This window comes from Xiphophorus couchianus, chromosome 4, assembly GCF_001444195.1.
Source record: "Xiphophorus couchianus chromosome 4, X_couchianus-1.0, whole genome shotgun sequence".
Taxonomy (NCBI): domain Eukaryota; kingdom Metazoa; phylum Chordata; class Actinopteri; order Cyprinodontiformes; family Poeciliidae; genus Xiphophorus; species Xiphophorus couchianus.
The window spans coordinates 29,613,698-29,637,435 of NC_040231.1; the positions used below are offsets into that span (position 1 = coordinate 29,613,698).

The 23,738-nt window shown below is 40.7% G+C and overlaps 2 protein-coding genes across 2 annotated transcripts in view; one reads left to right on the forward strand and one right to left on the reverse strand.

Moving 5' to 3' along the window:
* slc7a10a (solute carrier family 7 member 10a) overlaps positions 1-9,549 on the forward strand; it is a 23,579-nt gene extending 14,030 nt beyond the window's left edge. Inside the window, exons 4-11 of the mRNA XM_028013893.1 lie at positions 2,433-2,558; positions 3,256-3,409; positions 3,493-3,616; positions 4,758-4,861; positions 4,978-5,074; positions 5,205-5,354; positions 6,490-6,667; positions 7,620-9,549. Of these exons, the coding sequence (XP_027869694.1) occupies positions 2,433-2,558; positions 3,256-3,409; positions 3,493-3,616; positions 4,758-4,861; positions 4,978-5,074; positions 5,205-5,354; positions 6,490-6,667; positions 7,620-7,717 (1,031 nt within the window). The 3' untranslated portion in view covers positions 7,718-9,549. The remainder of the gene's footprint in view (positions 1-2,432; positions 2,559-3,255; positions 3,410-3,492; positions 3,617-4,757; positions 4,862-4,977; positions 5,075-5,204; positions 5,355-6,489; positions 6,668-7,619) is intronic.
* Positions 9,002-23,520, reverse strand: lrp3 (low density lipoprotein receptor-related protein 3). The gene is made up of 7 exons (XM_028013890.1): positions 22,402-23,520; positions 19,034-19,172; positions 18,734-18,939; positions 17,034-17,650; positions 15,661-16,136; positions 14,719-14,851; positions 9,002-14,630 (listed from the first exon to the last, which is right to left on the reverse strand). Exons 1-7 carry the CDS (start codon positions 22,502-22,504, stop codon positions 13,917-13,919), a joined length of 2,388 nt encoding a protein of 795 aa, XP_027869691.1. The 5' UTR covers positions 22,505-23,520; the 3' UTR covers positions 9,002-13,916.
* Between the last annotated feature and the right edge of the window lie 218 nt (positions 23,521-23,738).

A 23,738-nucleotide genomic window follows, 5' to 3' on the forward strand; every position in this document is an offset into this window, starting at 1 on the left:
AGGGTTTAGGGTTTTTGTTTAACCAAAATAAGGATTTAATCATTCAGAAACTTAGTAAAAGGGATGACAAATGAAGATTTACTTAGCAGACATGGGAAGTGGAAAGTCTTGCCAAAGAATCTGACATTTTGTCACATTTAAACTACAAACTTTAATGTGCTTTTAGTGGGATTTTATATGTGTGCTTGATCTTTTTTTTTTTTGTAACAGCACTTAATGGTAAAAAAAAAAAAATCTAATCTTATTGGAAAGTCTGTTAGTTTCAGCAGAAATGGTTCTGCAGTCTTGAGGAAAATTGCAGCTGTGGTACCATTGTGGGTTTCACCAAGAACAACCAGCCAACGTCTCCCTGCAAACAGTTTACTTAACCCGGCTTTAAACTGGTCCACAACTTTTTCTCTGACATGTCCGCTGTATTCCTTCACGATGCTGCTTGTTCACTGAAAAACCCACAAGGATTCAAAGAACAGCTAGATTTATACTATTACATAAACATGGACTCCAGCTACCAATGTTATTTGAAACATTTTTCTTCTCAACTAGGAAATTGCAAAATAGTAACTTTTTAAAATCCTGACGAGCTTCAAAGTTGTTTGCTGTCTTAAGCTGTGCTTCCATTGACCGCATAATTGTGGAATTTGATATTTTGAAAATTTTTTTGCTTAATAGAAACACAGCAATTTACAGGGCAAAAAAAAAACAGTTGCTTGTCAAATAAAAAGTTTTGCTGCTAGAATGAGGCGGTTGTTTTTTGGCCGTATCAAAATGTTTTAATTTTAATTTGCAAGACTGGGATATAAAAATATTTTTTGCATCATAAGAGTCACATGATCAACAGCCGGATGTTGCCACTGGCACAAACTGTGAAGAAGACAGGCATGTTTTTTTATTTTTTTCATGACATTACATGTGATTTTAATTGCAGTTCATATTTAATGTGAAAACCGTTGTTACAAAATTATACTTTTTCGACATGATCAGCAAAGTTGTGCACACATTTGTAATGAAAACACAGCTAATAATTTCATTACAAATGTGCAAAAAAAACTCTGCCAATATTCAGCTATTGGCGAAACAACACAATTTCTCAATTGCGGTATTTCCATTAGATAAGAGAAAGAATTCAAAAAACACGTGGATATGTTTGTTCACGCCTCATCATCCTGCAGTAGTAACACCTGGTTGTCGATTACATGACTCGTGGGACGCAAAAGTGTTTCCATTGCATTTTTGCAAAATAAACAATTTTTTATGCAGCTGAAGAAAAAAAAACACTTCATTATATCTGCAAAACATTTCATCGAAAAATCTTTCATTAAGCAAATTTATTGGTCTCAACAAGATATCTGAATTTATTTTCTTCCATTTTAAGTAAAGGGTTTTGCATGACTACAAGAGTAAACTTAGTATGCTGGAGGAAATTTGCAGCTTTTATTCAGTTACTGTTACTGTATGACAGTCTGCCATGCAAACAGTTTAACATCCAGGCAGCAGAGATGATATTCCACAGTAGCATGTGCTGGATGCCACCATCACTCATTAGCAAGCACTGCTAATCCACTTCATTTGCTTTCGCTGCTCTTTTTAAAATCTCCGTTTGGCCGTTTGGTTAGAAAGTCGAGCAGAGAGACGTTGGAGTCGGGGATGTGATCGCCGTCTGTTAAGATTTATGGAAGAGACGGTGTGATCAGCATCCAATGCGTCTCCTTTTCAACTCTTCTGGGGTTTGGGGTCATAGTTCATGTGTTATTTGAGCTTTTGAGAGGCTAACCAGCTGCTCCCAGTCATTAAAGGAAAAACAAAACAAAACAAAATGGTTTCATCGACGTGATCTAAATTCTTCCCGATTGTTGCCGAAGGGTTGTAACTGGCAACTTCCTGGTTGAGGAGCCTTTTTTTAAAAATAAGTTTGTTATCCAGACTAACATTAGAGAGAGAAGCTTCTTTATCTTTCCACAAATGTGAGAACTTTTAATTTGAAACAAGTTTTCCAACAATATCAGATTTCTTTACAAGAAGAATTGAAGAAATAAGTGACCAATTATAAATGTGATTGTACTCTGACACAATCACAACTCCATGTGGGTGAATGAAAGAATGTGGGTTTATTAAATGAGGTCATTTTGACAGATTAAGGCAGGCTTATGGATTAAACACTGTGAGGTAAAATCAGGAAACGTTCTGTTTGTAATTTAGTTAACCCAGGAAATCATGTGCTTACCTTTTTTTTTAAAGACAGTATAAAAAGCTTGGCTAGCAGGCACTAATGAGTAGTTTGAGTGTTTATTATGTACAGGGATTTGTTAGGTTTCCGTTCTTATCTGATTTCTGGGTCTGTGTGTATCTATAAAGCATTTTTGCTATGCTGTATGAGATGTCTGTATAAATATATATATTTGTGTATGTGTGTGGGCGTGTGTCTGTGTATACAGTGTTCCTGACCTGGGTGAATTGCTCCAGTGTTCGCTGGGCGACGAGGATTCAGGATATTTTCACTGTAGGAAAACTTCTGGCTCTAGTGCTCATCATTGTGGTTGGACTCGTCCAGATCTTTAAAGGTAATCACTGCGACTGATACGATTAATAGCAATGAATGACATAACCCCATCACATCACCCAATTTAGTAACAGATTAGTCGTTAACTGGAGCATTCAGACTCAAAAACAACACACTTCCAAAAGTGTGCAAAAAGGTTTATACACTTTTCATTTAAAATAAAAAAAGCCTTTGTTTGTAAATTTGCCCTACCCAAAATTCCTCAAGAGGCAAACATTTAGCTTCACCTGGTTCAAATTCAGATCTCTGTTTTTGATGTTAAGCAGAAAGGGCTGAGTTTTTCATGTGTTGAAGTTCAAGGTATTTTTTAGTCTTTTGTTTATGTTTTTCTTATTTAAAAAATTAATTGGATTATGTGCTTATTTGCAACTAAAAGTTGCTTATTTGTATAAAAAAGACTTAAATAAAGAATCTGCAGAATGTGTACTTTTTTTTATGCGATTTTCAGAATGATCAATAGAATAATCTATCACTAAAATAATTGTTAGTTGTAAACATAAACTCACAGATATGAGTGACTGACTGTGACATCTCAGCATTCTTTCTCTACTGTCCAGTAAGTCTATCAGACGATCAAACTTAACAGCAGGAAAATTAGTTTACAATTTTAGATTTTTCTTCTTCTATTCATGATCCAACCTTTTTCAGGTGTTGATTTCTACCTCTTCTTGGCCCGTCCTCCTCCCGTGTCTGTGCAGGTCACTACGACGCCCTGCGGCCCAGCGTGGCCTTTGAATTCAGCCAGGATCCGTCGTTTGGACAGATAGCTCTGGCCTTCCTGCAGGCTTCCTTCGCTTACAGTGGCTGGAACTTCCTCAATTATGTCACGGAGGAAGTCGTGGAACCACGCAGGTACGATGGCATTGATACAACAGGGAGCACGTCTCAGCTCCTTTGCTCCAGTAGAATGATTTTGTTTTTTTTTGTACCATCAGGAACCTGCCGCTTGCCATCTACATCTCCATCCCACTGGTGACCCTGGTGTACACCATGACCAACATCGCCTACTTCACCTCCATGACTCCAGAGGAGCTGCTCGCCTCCAACGCTGTAGCAGTGGTGAGCAGCCACTGATTACTGTTGTGTGTTTTGTCAAACCACACAAAGTAGTTCATCTTTGTGAAATGGAGGGAAAATGATTTTCAATAGTTCCTTCACAAGTAAACATCAGAAAAAATGCGGTGTGTGTTTGCATTCTTCAAACTAGAGATGCATCGAACCACTTTTCGCTTCACTTCAACAAAGATATCTGAGGTTTAGCATCAGCCGATACAATCTGCTACAGAAAAACAGCAGTTTCAACATCCGCATCACTGTTTTTCTGACAGTGTTTGTTTTTTAACTCTGCCCCAGTACGGTGACCGTCTGATTTTCTTTTCTTGACTACAATTTCAAAATGAGACAAATTTGACCCAACCCCAGCAAAGGTGGTTGACCTTTTATTAGGACAAAGAAACAAATGAAGTTAGGCTTAACACAAAATATTTTCCACCCCTCAGCATTTTCTTTACTTTCAGTGTAAAATGTGAATACATTCATCCAGTGACTTTAATAACTGTATTAAACTTGTTATTGTATTGAACTTTGAAAGCATGTGCTTTCAAAGAGAGTGGCCTGAATCTTGTTCTTGTGCTGCTTTTTTCTTTGTTTTTTTCTAAATTAATCCCAAATAATCTGCAAACTGGATGTCTTTCTTACAATGAGTTAAACATGGAAAACTCCTTTTGAGGTTTCAATCACAATTTGATCTTCGCCTTTCTTTCCTATGAAAAATGAAACTTTGTTTTACAAATATTTTGCGTTTTTAGTTTATTGTTGAACAAGTAAAAAAACTTACTTTTTTGTATTGTTAGTTCTTTAAAAAGTATTCAATGTTGACCTGCTAGTACTTTTATTTTCACCTTGGTAATAAAAAGTTTTGACACCCCTAATTTAAACCGTTCCATTGCAGCTTTGACGGTTTTATTTGACCAGAGCATCGTCTTCCACACGTTTGCTTTCTAATATCTTCCTGCCAATATGCAGTGTTTTTGTATCTTCCCCTTCCTCCATAAAGGACGGTTGAAAGACCTCTGCTGCCCTCCAGACTTGTTGTCATTTTAGTAGATTTTTAGCAGACGTTTCCATTTTTCTGCGAGTTAAACTGACTTTGGAAGATGTTTAAACCTTGCGACATTGCTGCAACTGTTTTCTGTTTCAGACGTTTGGGGAAAAGCTGCTGGGCATGTTTTCCTGGGTGATGCCCATCTCCGTGGCGCTGTCCACATTCGGAGGCATCAACGGCTATTTGTTCACCTCCTCCAGGTACAAAATCATGCTCCTTTTAAATTGTCCTTTTTTGCAACCACTGCTAAATGTTTTGCTTCAAATATGTCAGAGAAGGGAAAATAAAACTGTGTACAATTGATTTTTCCTTTTAGATTGTGTTTCTCCGGAGCCAGAGAGGGTCACCTGCCGTACCTGCTGGCCATGATCCATCTGAAAAACTGCACACCGATCCCCGCCCTGCTCGTCTGCGTAAGTGCTGCTTCTGTCCAGCTTTTATTTCTAATACCCAAAATTGTAGAAATCGTAATTAACTACTAAATCGCCTGTTATTTTAGCTTAACAACTTCCTTCTGTTTAAACCTACCTGCATGTCTTCCAGTGTATCGCCACAGTACTCATCATGTGTATTGGAGAGACACACAACCTGATCAACTACGTGTCCTTCATCAACTACCTGTCCTACGGGGTGACCATCGCTGGCCTGCTCTACCTGCGCAAGAAGAGGCCCAACCTGGCCAGACCCATTAAGGTACAGCTTCCCTGATGTTAACAGGAGCATTTTACCAGTTCCTCAGCCATTGTCCATTATGTCATGAATGTCCACTAAATTAGTTAAGCACTTTGTATGTACACCAGGTAGGCCTGTCAACCAGGCTAACTTTGCTGGACAATAAATTGTCCCAGAAAGGATCATGATGAATGATGATATTATCATATTGAGACAGTTTTCAAGTCATTTAATAGTAATGGCATAATCATGCTGCACAGTGGCGCAGTTGGTAGAGCTGTTGCTTTGCAGCAAGAAGGTCGTGGGTTTGATTCCTGGCCTGGGGTCTTTTTGCATGGAGTTTGCATGTTCTCCCTATGCATGCGTAGGTTCTTTCCGGCTTCCTCCTACAGTCCAAAAACATGACTGTCAGGTTAATTGGTCTCTCTAAATTCTCCCTAGGTGTGTGTGTGTGTGTGCATGGTTGTGTGTCCTGTCTGTCTCTGTGTTGCCCTGTGACAGACTGGTGACCTGTCCAGGGTGACCCTGCCTCTCTCCCGGGACGTTAGCTGGAGATAGACACCAGCACCTCCCAACCCACTAGGGACAAGTGTGTTAGAAAATGGATGGATGGATGGATGGATGGATGGATGGATGGATGGATGGATGGCATAATCATTAAATTGCACTCTCTCAAAGATGGATAAACTTTAACATTTTAGACAAATATTTAACACGGGAACTGGAAATATCCAAAATAAATAAACAAAATTAACAAATAGATTGAATTATGAAGCCTTTGTAAATAAAAGTGGCCTTCAAAAAACAGTCTTGTTGAGACCAATAAACCACCTTTTTTTGTGTCTGTCTCTCTTTCTACCAATCAGTCACGCAAATGGAAATTATTGGGCTCATTTTAATTTATCATGTGATTAATTAATTATTGGGATAAGCTTAACATAAGTTGTTATTTTGTCACATCTTTCTCATAGGCACACTTAATTTTTTGCTGCCACCTACTGACTGGTATATACAGCTACATGTTAAGTGTGGGGGAGAATGTAAACTTTCATGTATTTTCTTGGAATATTAAGAAAAAAAAAAAAGTCCAGTACATGTTGCATGTATATGTTGAAGCATGAATGTGAATATTTCTGTCTGTTTTTGTTGTGTGCAGGTGAACCTGTTGGTTCCCATCACCTACCTGATTTTCTGGGCCCTGTTGCTGTTCTGCAGTCTGTACTCTGAGCCGGTGGTGTGCGGCCTGGGCATGGTCATCATGCTGACCGGCGTCCCCGTTTACTTTGTGGGAGTTCATTGGAAAGAAAAGCCCAAGTGGATTTACATACTGCTGGGTAAGTAAGGTTTAAACTGCACTAAGGCCTGGCGGTATGGACTCATAGTTTTATCATGATATTTTGTGATGCTATTGTGAAAAAGATATTATTTTGATGAGGTTATGATAAAAATAATTATTTTTTTTATTATTATTATGCATGACTGTGACTGCATGGCACAGTATTCATATCACCACAAACACACTTATTGTTCTTGGGAAAACATTCTTGGAAAATACGTTCCACATATGGTAACTTTTACGACAGCTTAGCAACATAGGATGTTACCTATTTTTGTAGACAGCTGCAATATCGCCTGCACATTGTCTGGAAACATATTTAACAGGATCTTGCAGAAGTATAAAAACAGCACATATATCAGTAAATAAATGGTAAAAAGTATCAATTCCCTATCAGCCATTGTAGATAAGAACAAAAAGGAGTACATTTCTGCCAAAAAACTCAGACATTTTTTGTTTAATCTCAGAAATTTCCACGTTTTTTTCCAGAACATTTCTGAGTTTGAAAAGTAAAAAAAAATTCTTGAGGAAATTTTGAGATTTAACCTCAGAAATTTTCTAGAATTTCAAAAGTCAAAAATTTCCAAGTTCCTTCTGGGAAATTTCTGAGATTAATGTTTTGTTTTTTTTCTCTCAAATTTTCGACTTTTGGAGCTAAAATTTACGCTACTTACTTGAAGCGTAACCTAAACTGCACACAGCAACGAGTCATGTTTAGGAATTTACTGATATTTACTGGCTCTCTTGTGGAAGAGAAAGTGAAAAAAAAATTCTGATCATACAGTTTGTTTTTTGTTTTTAATTTAACATTCATAATTGAAATTCATCATGACGATGATAAATCACAATTCCTTTTAAAAGATAAATGATACACGACACAATACTTTTCTAAACAGTTCTTCCTGCTTGCAGAGATTCCCATCAGCTGACCTGTCCCGCTTGCCTTGCAGAAAGAGTGACATACATGGGCCAGAAGCTGTGCTACGTCGTGTTTCCACAGGCAGACTCTTCAGAGACCGAACCCCTCACTGCCAAAGCCATCGACTGAGCAGCGACAATTTTTTTTTTTTTTTTTTTTTGCATTCGCGCCTGCACTTTCAGTTTTTGGTGTTTAGGTTTTCCAATTGTGTGCCGAGTTGTGAAGAATCGCTGTCATGTACTCTCTTGTACATCTTCCCCGAATGCAGCTGGCATGGAGAAACATTTAAAAGAAGAAAAAAAAAAGAAGAGAGAAACTTTTAAGACGAATATGCAAGCAGTTTCTGCACTTAGTCATATTTTTTTTATCGCTACTTCTTTCTCCATCACCTTTTCACTAATCACTCTTGATCCTCTCTGTTCAGCTGTTGTTTCTTTTTTTTATGATACACCACTTATTTCATCCTCGTATCTGTCGCAAATGTTCCGAGAGATACCATACGTGCCTTGTCGGTGTTGAATTTTTTTTTTTTATGGTATTTCTCTCTCCTAGCATGAAAATTACAAGCTGAGAGAGACGTGAGAATGGCAAGAAGCTTCAGCTGAACTGGATAAATGAATTGTTTCATGTCTGAGGTTGGCACCTAACAGTGTCTTCAGGTTTTCCAGATTTAGCGGTGGACTCTTTAGAGCTGCTCACGCGACCAGAATTTATTGTTACCGTACAGTACTTACCACAAACCTGTTAGTGGATAACATTTCAGAATCCAAAATGGCAGCTGGCACAGGTTAAAGGCAGAAAGCAATTTTAGATTCTTCTTGCTTGTACCATAGAGCATTAAGGCAATTGTAGATAGAAAAAACAAAGAAGAGTGGCAAGTTTCTGGCAAAAAAATCTGAGATTAATCTGAGATTAATTTCTGAGATTAATCTCAGAAATGTTCAATTAAAGAAATTAGAAATTAGAGTTTCAAAAGTCAACAAAATTACAAAAAAAAAGTCAATTTTGTTTAAATTTTTTTCAGATTAATCTCAAAATTTCCGAGTTTCTTCTTGAAAATTTTGGCAGAAATTTACATTAATTGTCCGCTTTGTGGCCCACAGCTCGTCCAGCCAGTTGACGTTTTATAAACCTGCCAACTAACTTAAGGTACTGATGACGTTTTACGCTTGTACAGATTTTAGTCCTGTTGATGTACTAAAGCTTACTTGAATTTGTGTCGTCAGGTTTTTGCATCATACTGCCACAGGATGGTGCAGGTGAAGTGTTTGTTTGCGTTTGAAGAGATGGTTTCCTTTCTTCTGGAGGTGAAGTTTCAGTAGTTTTCTCAAACCAGCTCTATATAAACGTTCTGCGGTTATATAAGAGACATTTAGATTTGTCGCCAATTTCTCAGCCACATAACATGCTCTATATTCGCTAAAATTGGCTAAAATGTCGACTTTTGTCTCATTAGCTAGCCTCCCGTCGCTCAGGACTTTTCTACAAACTAACTGCGATATCGCCGCTTTCGTTTTGTTTTTTTGTGTGTATGAGAACTTCTACTGACAAAAACTTCAAAAATTCTCTGTTCAAGGATGTCAAACTATTCCTTTAAACTGTTTGGGGACCTGACCGCCAACATAATTTTGTCCGCGGCATTACCTTTTAAAAAGAACTGTTACTTACTGAGGAGATATTGTTTGGGTTTTTTTTTTTATTTCTTAGAAAGACAACAATAAACTTGTGGTGCTTTTTCTAGACCCTATGAATTCTGGTAACTGGGCATTTAAAAAATAGAGAGACTCCTTAAGCCTAAAACAGGTCTGTTTTGCCATGTCCAGGCAGTAGTTGTTGCAGTTTGTAAATACTGTGTAAAAAAAAAAAAAAGGTGCCAAGGACTCCTGCAAAGATCACGTTCCTCAGACGTGCTGTGATGTCTTCACACACTACATAACGGATGTGTGTACCTGTGTTTGTAAGAAAAAAAACCTGTAAAGTTGTGCAATGATAACAATGGAAAGTGTCATTAAATATAGCAGCTTATAAAAGGTGTTTTGTTACTTGTCATGTTTGCGGCCTTGTCAGATAAAAGCACTGCCAGAATAAACAGTGGCATAAAAATGTTAGTTTGTTATATGTTAGTAGTTATATTATTTTTAAAGAGTGTTTTTGAATTTGAAAAGTTTAACTTCAAATCTATTGTCTTTTACCTCGTCCAAGTTGGGGTTTGCTAGTGGCTGTTCAGTATTAAGTTGGTGAAAATGATGACTGATGTAAAGGTTCTTATGCTCCCAAACTGCTTACCTATTTCTACTGATTTTGTCCAAAGAGTTGCACTTTTATTCAATAAGCACAGCTACATGTCAAAGCATTGTGACCAAATGTTTTTACTGTAGTATCGACAGAAATGATAGCTGATATCAGGAGATATTATGTACACAAAGTGCCTGCCATATTTTTTTTTTTACTGCTTTCAATCTGTGTTTTTGTAGAAATTTGAAACTCGGGTTTTTGCGTCACTTGGTTAAAGAATTGAGAAATTGAGGGAAAACGAGACCTTTTATGTATTTATTCAGGCACGTCAAAACTGTGACAGGTTTTGATCAGTAGGTCTTGATATACATTTCAGGAGAAAAAAAGTCTAAATTTAGTATCTCAAAATAGCAATACAAACTCATGTTGGCTTCAGACTTCGATGGGAATGACAACCCGACCTAAATCACAAACCTTAAATTATTCTGGACCTAATTCAGTTAAACTCAACGATGCTCAAACAAAAACATTAACATTAATGTTGGGAATTAACATGTTGGAAATTATTTAATTCATCTGGGAGGTTAAATGAAACCCAACCTTTTTCAGATCACCCACACAACAAAATCTTATTAAACCATTCCAAATAATACATGTTTCCACATTACTGAGATGTTAAATGTCACCAGAGGAAAAAAAAAAACATTTACGCGACGTTTTACCAAAATAAATATTGTCCCCCCCCCACTGCCCCCAGAGAAGACAGTCGCTTTGATGCAGCGGTGAACTGGAGCCGAACCGAACCGGTGAACTGGAACTGAACCGTCCAGATGAACGAATCCCAGCGTACCGCGTCCAGGAAGGCAACATATCATAAACAGTCGACCACGGCTGTCAAATGAGTTTTGACAGAAAAACCACGACCTGACATGACGCAGCAGCTTTTTATGAAAATACAAGAAAAAAAAAAGAACAGTGCTTTGAAAAAGTATTCATATTCGTTTTTACAGGTTTATTTGTTCACCCATAGAGTAAGCCACTCCATGTGTGGCTTAAAGGTAACGCACTTAAAGGTAACACACTTTCCAGATTTTGATTTGTAAAGCCATTTCCTTTCCACTTCAAAAGCAATTTGTTACAAATTCCAGTACAGTGGTTGAATGACTGACAAAATGTGAAAATGTTCAAGAGCAGTGGTCCCCAACCTTTTTAGTACCGCGGACCGGTTAAGACTTCGCAAATTTTCTGCGGACCAGGGGATACGGGGTTGCCCGTCTGGAAAAGAAGGGGGTGCGCGTGTTGGGAGGAGACCGAAACCGATGCTGTTTGTGGGCTCAATGTTGCCGCGCAAGACGTAACCGACAGAATCCGGTTAAAGGATTTTCAAAAGAAAAGATCCTCCAGACTCGATACATAACATGGAAATATTTAATTATTTCTTGCGCGGCCCGGTACCAATTGGTCCACGGACCAGTACCAGTCCGCGGCCCAGGGGTTGGGGACCACTGTTCAAGAGGTATGAATAGGCTGTGGATGAAGGTAGCATGGGACATTCAGCAAGCTGGATAAGAAAAAACTGAAAGTTTCATTTAAGAACCTGCATTAAGCTCCTAACAATGTCTCTTGCTTTCCTGGACAAAGTTAAACCATTCCTTCTTTTTACTGCAAAAATATTGGCGCGATAGTTCAACAGGTAAGTAGAAAAACTACGTTTACAATCTATAGTAGTCCAGCCGTAAGTAGAAGCGGCTCTTGCCAGCGAAAAATGGCGTTTACAAAACGTGCCAAAGACACGAGCAGAAAAGGGAAGATAGTCACACAAGTCTTAACCGAAAACTGAAAAATAGAGAGTTATTTTCTTTATTGTCTCATATTAGAAAAAAACTTTCATGATTTCCTCGAGCAGTTCCACGAACAGAGCGTAGAGAGAAGTTTGTATCGGATCCGTAGCGATTGTCTCCATTGTCTTCACAATCATTGCGGATACTCGCATAGAGAAAGTTTGGATTATTCAAGCAAAAGAACATGTAACGTGGCTGCGCACATTTACAGGCGACATCCGGGGTCTTTGACCTCTGCATCCACCCCAGTTTGGGTATTTAAAAACTCATGACTTGGCAAATACGAAATGCCAACCAAAAATCTGAGCTGTATCCAAAAACGGGTTGAACATTTCTTTGCCAGCAGAAAACGCAAGAGAAATCTTTCCAGCTGAAACTGTTGCCTGCTTTTTTGATATTTCACAAAATAAGTTAAAATAAGTTTCATTTTAAAAGAATTATTTGTGTTTTATATATTTAATATATAAGCCTTGTAGCAAGATTAGTACAAAGTTCACAACCAGGAGGAAACAGCTGCTTAGTCTTTTTTTTTTTTTTACCAATTGCTAAATATGCTAAACTAACTGCTTCCCTGCTTAGGCCAAGTTCTATGAGGTAAAAGAACATCTTGAGGAACCTCACTTAAATGTTAAATATGAAACCTGAAGCAAGCTTTTAGTTTAACCTAACAGAATGAAAACAGAAAGAAGCTGCTAAATGTATCCCTTCCTCCAATTATCGATGTTTGCGCTAAGCTAACTTGCTAATGTACACTGCACACATTTAAGAAAAATATTGATATTGACTAATGTTGATAGATATTATAACCGCAAGTATTGAATTCAACGCATTGTCCAAAAAAAAGAGCAAACCACTGCAAATCTAGCATTTTGTGTTTCCAGTCTGTATGCTAAGCTAGCTAACTGCCGGCTAACAGCCATTAAACTATAAATGTGTTGTGGCTGCAGCGTTCATGTTGGCTAATTCAGTTCAAGGAGACAGAGTATTTAAAAAAATAATAAAACCAACTAATTAATTTGTGTCGAACGGTACAGTAAGGTGATTCGGGTTAGTCATGGTATCAGTGCTGGTATCCAGGTAAACCAAGGTCTTTAAAAAGTTTCCGTTTCAAAATCTTCCATCATGCCATCAGCACTTTATTTAATACAGAAAAGAAAAGTGCTGGAGTGACCAGAATTTTCTCTGGTTACGTCAAGCATAGAGTATAGCGCTCCCCTTCTGTTCACCTGTTGATTGCGCACTGCCACTGAGCTGGCTTGAAAAGGCTCTTGTCCTTTCCTCATGGTTACAAGACAGACAAATTCGGCTGAAATATATATATTTTTTCCGATTATGGAAAACGTTGAAAAAAAATCCTGCCTTTGAAACTAAAGGGAGTTCCATCCATCACTCGTAGGCTGACGTAAAACTACCGTACAGTCGTACATGTCTGTCGAGTAGCTAACCGGAGGCTAGCTAACCAAACACATATCCTGATTAACTAAATTAACACTTATTAACCAGCTGGTTATGCAATGTTCTCTTGTGAGCTACAACTAGATTCTGAGGCTGTTTATTCCACATTTCAGCTGAAGATGGTGCGTCACGAAGCAGCAATAAATAAACATCAAACATAATTATGCTAACAACAATCAACATCATGAGAAAGCGAGAAAGCAGGACTAACCTGGATGTGAGAATGAAACTAACCAGGTAGGTAACAACTGTAATAACTTTTGCTTTGATTGAGTAATCGATTAAAATAACGGTTCACCTTTTCAATAAATAAACAGAAGCAATTAAATATCTCCACCTAACATTCCTGAACGTGGCAGACTGGGACCAAATGTTAAAAATGTTCATAAAACATCATCTTGTAGGAGAGGGAGGGGAAGAAGTTTGTCCATAGGCTTCCACGGCTCACAGTCAGTAGCGGTGTGTAATGGCTCTGGGTAGCAACACGAAGCTGTTTGTGGCTTGCTCAGAAGATTTTGTTTTTAATGTGTTGGCCTAAGCAGGTTGATCAGAGTTGTTCCAATCCTCAGTGAGCTTCACAAAGAAAAGAACAACACATGTTGCTGGTTTTATTCACATCAGGATAGAGTAGTAAGCAGTCAGAATATGAGCCGTCAGTGAAAAGGAAAGGTCTCGGACACATTAGAAGGACACTTGATTGGAGCGCTATCTGGTCTTCCTCCATTGAGAGCTTTTTGTGTTTCATGGCACTTCCCTCCCTGAGTCTTCATCTTCCTCGCTGTGTGGAACCCGCTGAGTCAGCTTGCTCCCTCTCCGTTCACCTCGCTCCTTTCCTCACTTGGCACGTCCCAGCAGAAATCGCCGTCAAACTCCTCTCCTTCCACTAACGGAGGCACGATCTCAGAGGGTGACGTCACCGCTGAACCCAGGGGGTGACGTCGCTCCGACTGTGTCAAGAAGCTGCTTTCCAGCGCAGGAGGAGACAGGGGAGAAAACGGCCCCACGGGCGAGTAGCGTTTTAAGGAAACGCCTTTTAGGTTAATTGCGAGTTCCAGAACCAGTTTCTTTGATGGCCGGCGACGGCAGGGGGGAGCAGCGGTCGCCTGAGGGGCGGCCGAGTCTGACCGGGGAACCCCGCCGACGGGCGACGGCGCCTCCGAGTCGGAACTGTTCACCGAGTGCGGGGACAGCGGCGACGCGGGGCTCTCGGGCGCGCTAGCCTGGAGGTCGACCGCAGCTGAGCACGAGCCTCCATCTTCAGCCGCGTCTCGCGCCGCGCCCAGGGACCCCTCCTCCCTCACGGTGTGGTAGCTGTGGAGCCCCAGCGTGACCTGCGCGGGTTCAGCAGGATCCAGAAGGGCGGCGTGGCCCCTGGCTCGACCCGCGGGGCGGAACAGCCGGCTCCACAGCTGGCCGAGGCGCCGGCGGGAGGAGGAAGAGGAGAAGCGGCGGGCCGAGTGACGCCTGATCTGCCTGCGCATCGCCAGCCGCAGGTTCTGGAGCATCGACGCCTGAATGCAGGGCGGGAACGGAAATAAAGTTTACGTCTGGTGCTGTGTCACCGTACAGTTCCTCGACGCAGACCCCATATGGTGTTACCTGGGTGGGGTTGTAGGCCGGGAAATCCTCCACCGGGGGGATGAGACCCTGGGCTATCAGCTGGCCGTAGGAAGGGGGGGCTTCCCTCTGAACAAACTCTGCCTCCATGCGAGTCATCTGAGTCTCAAACGCTCTGCAATTAGAGCAACAGTGAGAAATGAGACAACCTGTTTTATATTTAGTTATTATCATTTCTTATTCCCACCAGTTCCAGTTAAAAGTATTAGACTCAATCAGGCGTTCCTGTGTGCTTACAGCTTCTGCCAAGAAGAAAACATGTTGTACTAAAAAATAAATGAAGACTAAAAGCATCAACACTGGTGCTATTCCTTGCATAAGAATTCATTCACCTTTGACCTTTTCTTCACTTTGGTTCATTACAACCACATACGTAGGTCAGGACATGTTTGTTGAAATGTTATGAAGGGTAAATGATGAAATGTTTTAACATAAAATTATCTGTTGCATCCATGCAGTCCATCCAGTGGTGACCTCAAATGGGGGTCATGACCCTCTCTTGAAACACCGGCTCCCCCAGAGAATCAGATAAAAAAAAAAACATTTCTTCATCAATGAAGACACAAACTTAAAACCCAATAAACAAATAATTTGACACCATTTTCAACAAATATAACAACGGCAAAATAATGCAAGTTCACCCTTTCGAAGATCAATAAACTTTAATTTCTAAAGGACGTTTAACGCTGGAACTGGAATACATTTTAAATATCCTAAATAAATAAACAAAACAACATATAAAATGGACAGTGAAGTCTCTAAACAAAATTTGACCTTCAAAAAAGGGCAAATTTTTTGAAATTTATAAGCACCAGACAGGGTTTGGTAGAAAAACAAACCATCGTGCAAATGGAAACTATTGAGCTGGTTTTCATTTATCGCCCAATTAATCGTTTCACCGCTGAGGATTGCCAGATCTCTCACCTGTACTCTCGGTTCCTCAGCGAGTGCAGCTTGAGGGCGCAGCCGAGAGCGATGACCAGCAGCAGGCTGCAGACCAGGCTGCCGATCAGCGCCGCCGTGATCACCTTGCGGGGCACGGCGGCCAGGCAGTCCCTCTCGTCGCTGCCGTCCAGGCAGTCCTCCTGGCCGTCGCAGCGCCACGTCTCGAAGATGCACAGGTTGGTGCCGCAGTGGAAGTTTCCGGGCTGGCAGTCGTAGCAGTTCTTCTCGTCCGAGCCGTCCGGACACCTCTTCTGGTTGTTGCAGCGCTCGGACGCCGCGTAGCACGCGCCGCCGCCGCCTCCCTCGCACGGGAACTCCCCGTCCGGGCACCCGGCGCAGGCCTCCTCGTCGCGGCCCGACGGGCAGTGCCAGTACCCGTCGCAGCGCTGGTGGTCGGAGTAGCAGCCCTGCTCGCTGCCGCACGGGTGCTCTCCGGGGAAACAGTAACCTTTGACCTGTGAGGTGGAGGAAAGGATACGACATCAAATAAATGTATAGGCTTTTCTTGGCTACACCGAAACAGGTCGTCATGACAACTTGTGGCCCCAGAAAATTTTTTTATAGGGGTGGACACAGATATACAGTATATGTATATAACTTTATTTATTTATTTCATAACTTAATAGATTATTATACTGTGGAAGTTATATTTAAAATGCATAACAGTATTTTACTAACACATTGGCAAAAAGAGATTTATTAAGAAAGATAACATAAAGTATAAGATTATGATTTGGGAGCATCAGAGATTTAAAAAAAATAAATAAAATAAAACAACTAAACAAACAAATCTAATTATTCTTAGTTTCTTGTGGTATAGCAAATTGACCTTTGAGAGGAAGGGGTAGAAGACATAAGATTATTTTCTCATTTTTAGCTCAAACATTTGTTTCTATCAACATGTGACATGTTCATTTTTAGACTGAATTAAATAAACTAACAAATAAATACAAATCTGTGAAACAATCTGTCTAAAAGAAACCAATGAGAGAAGATCAAATTTTACTTTCAAGAAAATAAAAAATAATAGGCTATCAAGGTGTAATGAAGTACATTCACTTAGTAAAATCAATATACTTCCTTTTTATGTACATTGCCTGTTTTGTGTTTAAAGATGCATCTATATTGATGGTTGACTGATGCTTAAGGTGCAGCAAATTGACTTTTGAGAGAAGGGATTTAGATTATATATCAAAATCCAAATGTTGTTTATATCAACACCATTTTAAACTGTAAAGGAATTAAATAAATAAATAATAAATTTATTTAGTTGGGGGTAAAGGGTCATGGCCCCCACTAGTCACCCTCTTAGGGGCGCCACTGTGTCATGGAGCTTAGGAACGTCGAAGCACCTGATAGGTGGCGTTAAAGCCTCGCCCGGGACTGTGAGGCTGCGCCATGTACAGGACACTCATCTGACCCCGGCTGGACTCCAGCAGCGCTGGCCGCCGGTTGTTGTGATGCGACAGCACCTGCAAGAGATGCTCTGCCCGCTGCAGCAGGCCGTCGTAGACGTGGAGGGAATCCCCGGGCCCCAGCTGCAGGTCCAGCTGCAGCACGATGGGCTTGGGGTCCTGGGTGTCCAGCAGCCAGGAGCACCTCAGCTCGGTGACGGAGCTCCGGTCAACGTGGAAGAAGTCCGGGGAGGCAAAGGAGCCGTAGAAGTTCCCCAGTCGCTTGCCGCAGGTGGTGTCCGGACAGCGCAGCTCGTCGCTCCCGTCGCGGCAGTCTCGGTCCCCGTTGCAGCGGAGAGCCGCGGGCAGGCAGCGGGTGGTCTGGGCCTCGGTGCACGGCAGGGAGCCTGGGGGGCAGAGGCTGGGGAGGGGCTCGGTGGGAAGCGGGAAGCAGCCGTGTTCATCTGTGGCGTCGCCGCACTCGTCCTGGCCGTTGCACTTCCAGGAGCGAGGGAGACACTTCCCGTTCCCGCACAGGAACTCGTCTGACTGGCAGCTGCTCTGACCGAGGTGACCTGCAGGGGGCAGAAACCCAGGCGGAGTCCAGCTGTGTGTAAAAACCAGACCGTTGTTCTACACTTAGCTCCATCCAGACGGTCTGGGCTCTCGGGCTGCTCTCTGGAGACGTCCAGTTTGACATTTTACCCAAAAGCCAAAGTTTGGTCGTGACATATGTAGGCCGCCGGTTTGATGCTATAAAGCTTAAAGGAAATTTTCTATGCTGTGAAAAAACATTCTCCACTTGAAGAAACATAACTGACCTGTTCACTTCCTCCGCTGCCATTGCTAAAACTACAAGCAGACTACAATTCTAAAACAGAAAATCGACATGGACGTTGACAACTTCTGTTTCTGTGTGCTGATTGGTTCGGTAGAAAAAAAAAAAATACTGTATGGAATCCAAGTAAACGAGAGAAAGCCCAGACTGTCTGTGAAGTGAGATTTTATGGAGCAGTGTCAGCGTGAATCCAGCCGCTCTGTGAAAGTTTCAGCGGTTTGTTGGAGAACATCAGAGGAAAACAACAGGACATGCAGAATAATTACAAACTTCTCGCCAATTTATATATACCAAATATATCATTCAAATTCATTAGGGCTGAAACGATTAATCAGATTCATGGCGATGAATTGGTTACTGAAATAATTGTCAACTAATTCAGTGACTGATTAATCGTTAACTTGAGCGTAAACACAAAATAGGCCATTTGAAACCAGAACTCCTGAAGTGGCAAATTTAGCTTCACAGTTTACTATCCAAATAGTAATAGATGAACAAAAATAAAAAAATATCCTTTGATAAAAATGATCAGCTAAAAGAATGCTGTTATTTCATTTTTGACTCAATTAATCATCAGAATGATTGATAGATTACTCAAATAATCGCTAGTTGCAGAGAGGCACGTCAAGACGTTAGATATTTATTTAGAAAAACCTGCAACGATATCTTTCTAGTTTACACTTTTTATCGCATAAAATCCCAAATGAAACACATTTAAGTTTCTGTTGTCATGTCTGACTGTGAAGTGAAATATTTTATTATATTATATTGATTTATTTATCTTTTAAACTGGAGCGCAGAGAAAGTGTTCCCTTCTCACCTCTGATGTAGGAGAGACGGAAGCCCTGCGCCTGGCCCGCGCTGTTGCTCCCAGAGTGGAAGTAGAGCCAAACGCGCCCCCTGGTGGAAATAAAAGGAGGGGGCAGCACGGAACCGCAGAGCCTGGACTCTCCGCTGCGCGTCGGCGTCATCAGCAGCCAGTCCGCCGAGCATCCTCCCGACTCCATGAGGTCAAAGTTACGGAAGCTGGAGCCCAGGACGGATCGTATTTTTTTTTGGGGGGGTTTTTTTTTGCAGGGAGAAATTAAATGTTGCTGCGCATGTGCAGCAGCGACCCTACCTGATGGTGATCACTTCCCCCGGACTGCCCTGGATGTGCCAGCTGCAGTTGAGGCCAGGCGGGTAATTTAAGGGCCAGGCCGGGCTGTAGAGGACCCCCCTCCGCTCCGTGTGGACCTCCACCTGCTCTGTGCAGGCCGCTGCAACACACCAACACTCTGAACCATAAGCAGGAAATCATAATATAATATATATTACGTGGCGCTATTTCCCCTCCCGTTTGAAAATGAATTGTAAAATAGATTTTCTTTTAAAGCAAAATGTCCTGCATGTGATCTAATTTCAAATTTAAAATATATAAGGATTAATAATAATAAAAAAACTGGCATAAATACAGAAAAAATATAACATTAAATATAATGAATAAAACCCTAAACTATTATTTTTAATGTGACATTTTTCTGTGACTGCTGCTTACCTCATCTATGCTTTACATATATTTCTTTTTAAAAATATCTATATTTTGGTTAAAATACACATTTTAGTCCTTGTACATATACACCTGCATCTTATGCTTTAAGATATATAACATACAAGCCAAAGTCTGATCAAAATAAAGTGAATTTTCTTTTAAATATATTCCTCTGTGCAGTAAATAGATTTAAATTCCTAATTTTAAGTAGATTCACTGAAGAAAATAATAATTTCAATGATACTCTAATGTGCTCAGATGTGCCTACAAATATTTGAAACTAAATATTTTCACATTTTAAAAACCAACATGATCCTACAGATTTTGGGGACAAAAGATGAAACGCTGCAAAACAAAACAAAACAAAAAAAACTCAAATTTTACCAAGTATATTTGTTCTAGTTTCTTGCGCAAACATCTCAGTACACGTTCAATAAAGCAAAACCGATTTACAAAAAACTTTTCAGAAAGACATAGCAGCTTGTTTTAAATCATTTCTTAATATTGATATAAAGAAGTAGGAGTGTCACCGGCAGATTATTTCTCCTGTAGCAGGAAAAACGTCTTGTTGTAAGTGAAATGCTGTGCAAAAAAATCTTTTTTTTATCAATATTAAAGAATTGTTGACTTGAAACAAGTTAGTTTTAAGATATTCACACCAGAAACTAAACCAAAAACACTTGGTAAGATTTTTATTTGATTTTTATGCAGTGAATGTAGATCGAAAGAGATCCAGAAGGAGTTAAAGCGGCAACCAAGGCAACGGCATCTCTGTAGCCGTGGAGCAGCTGCTCCAGGGAGCAGCGCCGCCGTCAGGATGAGGCGGCGAGCTTTAGCAGCCGCAGTCAGGGATCCTGATGCTCCTTCAATAAACAGGATCAACCCGCCTTTCCTGAAAACCTCCCTCAGTTAGGTTTTCAGGGTCAGGGTCAGGGTCAGGGTGATTACCCACCACTTTAAAATCAACTTCTGTTTCTCTCGAGACGTCCGGTGCGGCACGTAGAGCTGATGTTGGAAACTAATCCCGCTGAAAGCTTCTGAGCCACAACTGGAGATGTTGATCGGAGAATATTTATGTCTGCGATAAAAAAAAACAACCCCAGAGACGAACTGGGTTCTGCTGAGGGTGTGAGCTTGTTTCTTTTTAAGCCTTTCACACTTTATCAGTGAATCAGCAGCAGAGTGAAGCAAGAGGTGTGTGTGTGTGTGTGTGTGTGTGTGTGTGGGGGGAGCATCATTAAAAGCTAAGTGATGGATATCGACTAACACAACGTGTCTGGCCGCGCATCGAGCAGGGCTGCAGAATGTTTCTGTTGCCGCAGCAACCCTGGACTCCTGCTCCCTCCGTCAGCTTCATGTCACACCGACTGACCGTCCTGCAGAGCGGCGGGGGGAAGGAGGATTTGGAGCTCGGCTTTGCGACGGTCTAGTCAAAGTCCGGACAGGAAGCGGGAACGAAACGCTGCGACTGGATCGTAACAAAGCTATGCAGAAACGAATCGAGGGGAAACTTGGGAACTGTTTTATGTACAGTACGTAATGTTCTTGTTTCTGAACATGAGAAAAGAAATTATAAACTTGTATGGTGATTATAAATTCTAATATTCTTCAAAACCTAAAAGTATCACACTATTCTTTTTTTTTTTATTCAATATGGCCTTGAAGTACAGTTTGTTGTTTGCAAGAAAATTAAATAACAAACATTTTATCTTTTTAATGTTTGATTTTATTTCTTATTTGCATTTGTAACTATGTTTGTTTCCTAAGTAGAGCCTCAGGGTGGAGGTGTTTCTATTTTTAATAATCCAACGCAGCGCTGGCACACGGTCATAATCAGCATAAATATATTACAGTTTGGTGATATTAAGTCACTCCAAAAACGGAGAACCGGTTGGTCTTCTGGCATAAACCTGGATTTAAATCACAACAGGGTCAAGGTCAAGGTCAGGGTCAGGGTCGGGATAAAGGTGAGCCCAACACCCAAAACAACTACACTAGCTGTGAGGCATAGTGGTGGCTGCATTATGCTCAGGGTCAGGCTGGTTTTGGATTAAAGCAGGCTGATAACTGGCCAGTTGCCAACTTAGCGATTTTGTTGCGACATTTAGTGACTTTTCAGACAAAAACAACAACAGCAACATAAAAACCTCAGCGAAAATCGGCTTTTTAAGGAAAAGGTTCAATCGGTGCAGCCCAACTCTATTGAAACTTTAACTGTGCTTTAAACAAACAAACAAACAAAATTGCATTTGATTATTTAATCCAAAATAGATCCGAACTTGTGCCTCTGACTCTTGTTTTGAATCATAAATTCCAGCTGTGTCTTGTAGTTTCAGTTTAAACCGTCATTAAAGTCCCACAGATGAAGCCGATGATGATGATGATGATGATGACGATGATGATGAGTGTCTGCAGACAGTCTGTCTGCAACTAGGAAGGTGTGTGAATCACTTATCTCAGTATCACACAGAGACCTGTAAAGAGCATGTGTTGCAGCTTCAGCATCAACTCTATGGTCATTCCATTAAGGTGCAGAGACACAGAGACGGGAGGAGGAGGAGGAGGAGGAAGAAGAGTGGGGCTGCAGAGAGAGGCAGTGATGTAATGCCGATACCAGCATCACATTTGTGAAAGAGCATCCATGTTTCTACACTCGCCCTGATCATTTAGCCACCACAGATCAATGCTCTCTGCAGGATGACTGACACCGCTTCCTCCTCCAGATCACAACATGAAAACCTCTGACGGCTCAGCACCGTGTCGGCGGCAGGAACAATGCTGGCCCGGGTTTATTCAGGTTTATTCAGGTTTATTCAGGTGTGGTTAATGAGAAACGCATCAGAGGCGAATAAAAGCTAAAACTCGGGTTCATTAAGCCTCCGTGAATGTAAGGAACACCGGTATAAAAACAGGGGGTCTGCGCTGATGGATGGATGGAGGGATTGTTGTTTTCTCACCTGCACAGAGCGGGACGCAGCGGCACCACAGCAGTCCGATCAGCGGCAGCAGCAGCAGCAGCAGCGGCGGCGGAGGAGGGGGCGGCGGCTGTGTCGGCCCCATGGTCCGCTCAGGATCCGGGGCTCCGCATCGGGGACGCAGCGAGGCTCCAGCATCTGCTGTCAGCTCCGACACGCCGCCGGCGGCTCCGCGTTGGGAACGTGCATTGTGTCCTTTGCAGTCGGAGCAAAGCAGGGAGAGAAAGGCAGACAGCGCAAGTCACGCGGCTTCCGGTTGGACTCTTCAAAATAAAAGCAACACTGGAGGGGGGAAAAGATATATTTCAAATTTTCAAATTAAGAGGCTGGATCATGGTGTTCTAACGCTGATGCTTCATTGGGGGGCGGTGTCTGCTGTTTTATTTTAATTTCACTTCAAAGATACGTAGTTAAACTTCCAAAAGCCTTTGAACTTTTCCACATTTGTTCACTTTTATTTATTTATTTTTACAATTTTCGATAAATCATGATATAGTGTGGTGTAAACAGCTGTTAATTTTAATTTTAATTTTTCTCCTTTTTTAAGCTTTACATCATGGTATAAAATACTAAAAAATACTTTAGTTTGTTGTAATATGACAAACGTGTGAAAGATCAATAAATGTTAATACTTTTGGAAGGCACTGTATCTATGCTGTATGAATGCATTGTTTTATGTGATCATTTATTGAAAATAACTTTAGTTCACGAATAAATAGTGTACTTACATTTTTTTTAAAAAGTAACAGGATATTAAAATTCAAAAAATAAATTCATGCTCATTTAAGCCGAGTAAAACCGATGTGGACTAATTGTTTGTGACAAAATATGAAGATTTTATGAAAACATCAAGTCAAAAAAAATGGCTATAAAATGTTTGTTTATTGAGCTCCCCATTAGCTTCAGCGGCATAACAAATATTAAAAAACAACATAAAAAAGACATTACGTTTACAAATAAATCATATTAATGTTTCACTTCAACAGTGAACGATTTGTTTTGAAAAAGAAGAAATCTTTGAACTTCCTCTGTGAAAGTGGTGATTTGACCCAAATAATGTGACATTTAAATGTTACATATGTGAACTTAATTAAAAGAGAAGAGTTTCTTATTCTCTGGAGTTCTTATTTGTAAATGTCTTTGTTAACTTTCTAAGCTCTTTGCACCGATTTTTTAACAGCATAAATTTTCAAACATATATTTAAATATAACTACTTATTGAGAAGCGCAATATAGGCCTACTAAAATTAACTTACCTTCGTCATTTGATTAAGGGCGGATTTATGTTGACAGTTTTGGCCCTCTCTACTTCCCCTACT

What these genes read in the sequence shown, in the direction of transcription:
- lrp3 (XM_028013890.1), bottom strand. Translation starts at nt 22,504, where the DNA reads ATGGGGCCGACACAGCCGCCGCCCCCTCCTCCGCCGCCGCTGCTGCTG. An exon ending in CCGTCTCTCCTACATCAGAG is followed by an intron (nt 17,651 to 18,733) that starts GTGAGAAGGGAA and finishes TGCCCCCTGCAG; the next exon opens with GTCACCTCGGTCAGAGCAGC. An exon ending in CTGAGGAACCGAGAGTACAG is followed by an intron (nt 14,852 to 15,660) that starts GTGAGAGATCTG and finishes CTCTAATTGCAG; the next exon opens with AGCGTTTGAGACTCAGATGA.